At 42.0% G+C, this 6271-nt stretch overlaps 1 protein-coding gene across 1 annotated transcript; it reads left to right on the plus strand.

Annotated features, from left to right (window-relative positions):
• Positions 1-951: 951 nt before the first annotated feature.
• Positions 952-3218, plus strand: LOC141649524 (uncharacterized). The gene is made up of 3 exons (XM_074458212.1): positions 952-1039; positions 2821-3041; positions 3096-3218. Exons 1-3 carry the CDS (start codon positions 952-954, stop codon positions 3216-3218), a joined length of 432 nt encoding a protein of 143 aa, XP_074314313.1.
• The last annotated feature ends 3053 nt before the right edge of the window (positions 3219-6271 follow it).

The raw sequence follows: 6271 nt of genomic DNA on the forward strand, positions 1-6271 counted from the left end.
CCTATGTGGGCACAGGCGCGTCGATTCTGCTAGACAACTAGTATCGTGAGATGGAGAATATCCTTGAGGTGGTGCATTGTCCAGTGGAGCTTAAGGTAGAACATGTTGCGTTCTACCTAAGTTACTCAGCCGAAGAGTGGTGGGTTAAGGTGAAAGATAATGATTTAGAGATCTATCTTAAGTAGGGTGAGACCGTAATTCCGTGGTCCGAGTTCAAAAGAGCTATGAGAAATGAGTTTGTTCCGTAGCATGTTCGATGTAAGATTCGGGATGAGTTCTATTCTTTTAAGACGACTGGGGACATGACCGTGACAGAGTACTACCCATAAGTTCAATGAGAAGTCGAGGTATGCTAAGGATATGGGACTAACTCTGGCAAACTTGGCACTTCGATTTGAGAAAGGGCTAACTTACCAGATCATGGAAAAGCTACCGACAGGGACTCTTACTGATGTGAAAGAGGTCTATGAGAGAGCTGGACGGGCTGAAAGGATAGTCGAAATGGCTAAGGAAACTAGGGAGAAGAGCTCAGAGAAGAGAAAGGCCGAGAGTGAGGGCGGTAATCAATCTGGTTACAAGCATGGTAACCACAATCAGTCAAAGGCTTATTCTTCTGGGACGGGATTCGGTGGAGATTCCTCATTCGGTCGTAGTGATTGTAGTGGTAGGGGTAACTGGAGTCCCGCATGTTTTAACTGTGGCGGTGTTGGCCACAAGAGGCATAAGTGTACTAGTGCTGCTGGGAGAGGCTTTCATAGACAGTCTCAGGGGAACTATTCTCAAGGACCGATGCAAAATTATGCAAGTAATTGGCCAGGTGGGTTGTGGAAAAACCAAGGTGGACAGAGCAATAATAATGACGGTTGCAACCGCAATGGTGGTAATTCCTATCAGCGTCCGGCAGTTAATACCAATCAGGCATCAACTGCTAAATCTACTACATGAGCTAGTATGGTACAAGAAGGAGGCCTGAAGAACAACGGTAGACTTTTCATGATGGGTAAGCAGGAAGCTGAGGATGATGCTCATGTGGTTACTGGTACTTTCCTTGTTCATAACATACAGTCTTTTATACTGTTTAATTTAGGGGCAACTCACTCTTTTGTGTCTAGGAGTCATGCCTTAGCTATGGGTTTGGGAGAGTATGAGCTGGAAAAAGATAACGTGTTTATACCTTCGGGGAAGTAAGTGTCATGTTCTAAGCTATATAGAAGGGTGTCCTTGATAGTGGGGCAGGTAGACTTACCGGTCAACCTGTTAGATTTTCCTATGGATGGGTTTGAGGTTATCGTCGAGATGGACAGGTTTGGCAAATATGTGGCTAAGATAGATTGTCGGCAAAAGAGGGTATCTTTAAAAGGGCCCGAGGGAGCCAAAGTGTCATACATGGGTTCCTAGTAAAACCTAAGATGAATTTGATCACGGTAATGACTTTAAAGTCGTGGTTTAGAAAGAAGTGTTCTTTAATCCTTTGTCATGTGAGGGATATGCGAGTAGAGGAGCCATCAGCATCTGACATACCAGTGGTTGGGGAGTTTGGTGACGTTTTTCCATTTGAGATACCGGGGTTACCTCCTAAGAGGGACATCGAATTCAGTATTAAACTCAAACCGGGGACAAGACCGATATCAAAAGCATCGTACCAGATTGGGCCTAAAGAGTTGGAGGATTTTTAGAAGCATCTGGATTAGTTACTAGACAAGGGGTACATAAGACTTAGTGTAACCCCTTGGGGTACACCAGTTTTGTTTGTGAAAAAACAAAAACGCGAGTATGAGGTTATGCATCGACTATAGGGAGTTGAACCATATCACCGTGAAGAATAAGTATCCATTGCCAAGGATTGATGATCTTTTAGACTAGTTGAGTGGTGCAGGAGTGTTTTCTAAGATCGATTTGAGGCCGGGTTATCACCAGTTGAGGATAGCAGACGAGGACATTCCAAAGACAACTTTTCGGTCGCGATATGGTTATTATGAATATGTGGTGATGCCTTTTAGGTTGACTAATGCACCAGCGGTATTCATGGATCTTATGAACCAGATCTGCAGTCTATTCTTGGATAGATTTGTGGTCGTCTTCATTGATGATATCTTGGTCTACTCTAAGACTAAGGAGGAGCACGAGAAGCACCTAAGGTTAGTACTACAAACCTTGCGAGATAATCAGTTATACGTTAAGTTATCTAAGTGTGAGTTCTGGTTAGAGAGGGTGGCCTTTCTAGGCTATGTGATCTCGAAAGAGGGTGTGTTGGTGGATCCTAGCAAGATTGAGGCAGAGATAAACTGGGAAGCACCAAAGAATGTTGCCGAGATTCGGAGTTTCTTGGGTTTAGCTGGCTACTACAAGAGGTTTGTGAAAGACTTTTCTAAGGTCGCCAGACCTATGACAGCTTTTATGAGGAAAGAGACTAGATTTCGTTGAGATGAGCGTTGTGAAACGGCGTTCCAAACATTAAAGGAGCGTTTGAATACAACTCTAGTCTTGGCTTTACCTAAGGGGAGTGAGAACTTCGAGGTTTATACCTATGCTTCAAAGAATGAGTTAGGTTGTGTTTTGATGCAAAATGGGAAAGTTATTGCTTATGCTTCAAGGCAGCTGAAACCGTATGAAGAGAACTATCCTACTCACGACTTGGAACTAGGTGCAGTGGTTTTTGCCCTAAAGATTTGGAGCACTATCTATATGGGGAGACCTTTAAGGTGTCTTCTGATCACAAGAGTTTGAAGTACATCTATACTCAGAAGGAGTTGAATACGCGACAAAGGAGGTGGATGGAGCTCATTGGTGACTATGACATGGATATTATCTACCATGAAGGGAAGACGAATATTGTGGCAGATGCGTTGAGTAGGAAGAGTGTGCATTCCCTATGCACAACTATGTCACTGATGAGGTTGAAAGATGAAGTGACCAAGATGGGGATACATGTGATCCAGAAGGGGGATGCTAGGGGAGATTTGACAGTTGAACCAGAGCTTTATGATGATATTCAGAGGAAACAAGCTCTTGATCCTAAGATTCAGGAGTGGAGGGCTGGAGTATAGAAGGGGATAGTGTCTCAGTTCTCTATTCATACTGTTGGGAGTGTTCAGTTTAATGGGAGATGGTGTGTACCTAAGGATGAGGAGACGAGGAAGATAATCATGGTTGAGGCTCATTGCACTTCGTATTCAGTATATCCAGGTGGTGACAAACTTTACAAGGATCTTAAGTAGACGTTGTGGTGGCCTGGGATGAAGAGGGAGACAGCTGAGTTTGTGGCTCGATGTTTGACTTACCAGAGAGTCAAAGGGGAGCAGCGAAGATCGCAAGGTAAGATTCAATCTCTTTAGGTACCTGAGTGGAAGTGGGAATCTATCTCCATTGGATTTCATTGTGGGTTTACCGAGAATTCAACAAGGTAATAATATGATTTGGGTGATCGTTGATAGATTGACCAAATCCGCTCATTTTATTCCTATGAAAGATACATAGAGTAAGGTGCAGCTGGCGAATGGCTACAAGAAAAATGTGGTGAGATTGCATGAGGTGCCGAAGGATATTGTGTCAGATCAACATGCGAGATTCATTACTCGGTTTTGGCAAGAGTTGGAGGAATTGATGGGGACTACATTGAAGATGAGTACCATATTTCATACGGCGACAGATGGACAGACAGAGAGAACAATTAAGACTTTGGAGGACATGTTAAGGGCGTGCGTGATGGAATTTCGTGGTAGTTGGGAAGATAGATTGGATCTGATTGAGTTTTCTTACCATAACAGCTACCATACGAGTATTGGCATGGCTCCATTTGAGGCGTTGTATGGGAGGAGGTGTAGGAGTCCGATTTGTTGGGATGATACCGTAGAGGAAGTGGTTTTAGGACCATAGATGGTACAAGATATGGTTGACCAAGTGAAGCTCATTCGACAAAAGATGAAGGCAGCCCAGGATCGACAAAAGAGGTATGCGGATTTACATCGTCGGGACATTGAGTTCCAGGTTGGGGAGAAGGTTCTTTTGAAGGTGTAACCTATGCATGGGGTGATGCGATTTGGTAAGAAAGGGAAGCTAAGTCATAAATTCATCAGCCTTTATGAGATTTTGGATCGTGTTTGCGAGGTTTCTTATCGGTTAGCCTTGCCACAAGCTTTGGATCGAGTACACAATATGTTTCATGTGTCTCAACTCCGACGGTACGTGAGTGACCCTTCCCATGTGTTAGAGGTTGAGGACATTAAGTTGGATGAATCCTTGTCTTATCTCGAAGTTCCAAAGGAGTATCTAGATCGCCAGGTTTGCAAGACTAGGAATGGGGAGACTGTATTGCTAATGGGGTTGTGGTCCAACCACAACGTCGAGGAAGCAAATTTGGAGGAGGAAGAAGCTATGAAGGAACTCTATCCATTTCTTTTTGATCAGGTATGTGTGGTTACGAGGACGTAACCGTGTTTCTTTAAGGGGGTAGGAGATAATCGCATAAGCTTTTGGTGCGATTTCTGGTCAGTTTTGGTCAAGTTTAGTGTATGTTTTGGGTTGTTAAGTTATGTTTTAAGTTTTGCCTTGAGTTTTAGTTGTGTCATTACGTTATAGTTGAGTATAGTTGAGTATAGTGAGTTTTATTTTTAGTATGGGTTTGAACTTCGGGGACGAAGTTCAGTTTTAAGGAGGGAAGACTGTAATACCTCAGATATTTGAGCTGTTGGGTACTCTATCGAGTAGGACTTACTCTGGCGAGTAAGTTGATTACAGATCTGGAGTATATTGTGCTTTGAATGTACTCGATCAAGTGGGAGCAACTCGATCGAGTAGGGGATACTCGATCGAGTACGTTAGTTACTCGATCGAGTAGCTCGGGTTTTACGGACTTTCGGCCGGGTTTGATAGTAATCGTGGAGAGGTATTTAAAGCTTTAATCGGCACTCTTTGTCACTTTTACCTTTATTTTCTAAACTTTTCACAAGAAAACTCTACGACGTTCAAGTTCTAAACTAGAACTCTTAAGACTCGATTTTAACAGTAAAACAGTATGTTTAATTGTGAATAAAACGACTAAAAGTTTGGGCAGAAACTTTAGAAGTCATTTTGAACATTAAAACGGACTGTTTATGGCAACGACTTTGTTTTGGAGAACACACGAAAATGGGATTGCAAGTATGATTAGAATTGAGTAACTCGAGATATGACTTAATCTAAGCACTAAGCCACTAGATTAAGCCTAAGAGGAAGCCAAGTACTAAGAAAAAAAATCACTCAACTCTAAGCACAACGCAAAAGAGGGTTTTCTAGCACTAAGCAAAGAAGATTAGTAGAAAGCAAAGCTTCTAACTTGTGTTTACCATTCATCAAATCTGAATTTTTGATGAGGGAAGCCTTGTTTTTATAGTCCAAGCTAAGCAATACTCACCATTCATCTACCCTAGCATCTAACGGTCCAAAAGACCCTAGAAGTGCCGGTACAAAAGTGGCCCGAAGGCCTTACACAAAGCTCTTACATAAGTTGAAATTCAAATAGAAAAACAAGAAAGTAAACTAATGGGATAATGCATATTTAACAAGCTTGGAAGCTTCACATGGACCGGCCAAAAGAGTGTAAAAGAGCTAGAGCATATAAGAAGGAGGCAAGAAATTGTCTTGGACAAATTGGGAAGCTTGAAAGCGACCTTTGTACTTGACATTGCAAACCGTGTATCCATGGTCCACCCGGTTTTGTACGTTCCTCTTGTTTGAATATGATTCAAACCCTTCCAAGACAAAAGATCTTAGGCAAAAGTGCTCCAAATTTTCCATAGAAGGATCCTAGGCCAAAAAGTACCACATGTTCTTAGACGTTTTTCGTTTTGGAACTCAAATTGTTCGAAGTTCCAAAACCGGGCTCAATGGGATTGGATGTGGTTTGTTTTGCTTCAAGTTTTGTTTTCTTTTGCTATCAAATCAAGGCTAGGGTTATCGTATTTCTGAGATCGTTATACCCTTGTGATCATCGTCGTTTGGGTAAGATTCCTATGTTGTTTTTATGTTTGTTTGTTAATTTTGGTTAAACCCTAATTGGGTGATTTGGGGATTTTTGGGAGTAATTGTTGTAGTAGATTATTTTTATAGGAGGTGATTTCATAGAAGTGGCTTTTTGATCTGCTGCTGTTGTTGTTGGTGATTCAATTGCAGGTAGAGTTTTCCCTATTCGGTTACTGTATAATTGAATTAAGTTAATGTGATGGTCTGATGGATGAATTACATGGTTATCATTGTGGTCATAATTGTATTTCTTGGTATTGACATGATTATA

This window comes from Silene latifolia, chromosome 3 (genome assembly GCF_048544455.1).
Source record: "Silene latifolia isolate original U9 population chromosome 3, ASM4854445v1, whole genome shotgun sequence".
Taxonomy (NCBI): Eukaryota; Viridiplantae; Streptophyta; class Magnoliopsida; order Caryophyllales; family Caryophyllaceae; genus Silene; species Silene latifolia.

Bases quoted from the DNA above. Each gene is read 5' to 3' on its own strand.
- LOC141649524 (XM_074458212.1), top strand. From the start codon at position 952: ATGGTACAAGAAGGAGGCCTGAAGAACAACGGTAGACTTTTCATGATG. The intron at 1,040-2,820 runs GTACTTTCCTTG...TCTACCATGAAG, and splicing joins TGATGCTCATGTGGTTACTG to GGAAGACGAATATTGTGGCA. The intron at 3,042-3,095 runs GTATAGAAGGGG...GGGAGTGTTCAG, and splicing joins TTCAGGAGTGGAGGGCTGGA to TTTAATGGGAGATGGTGTGT.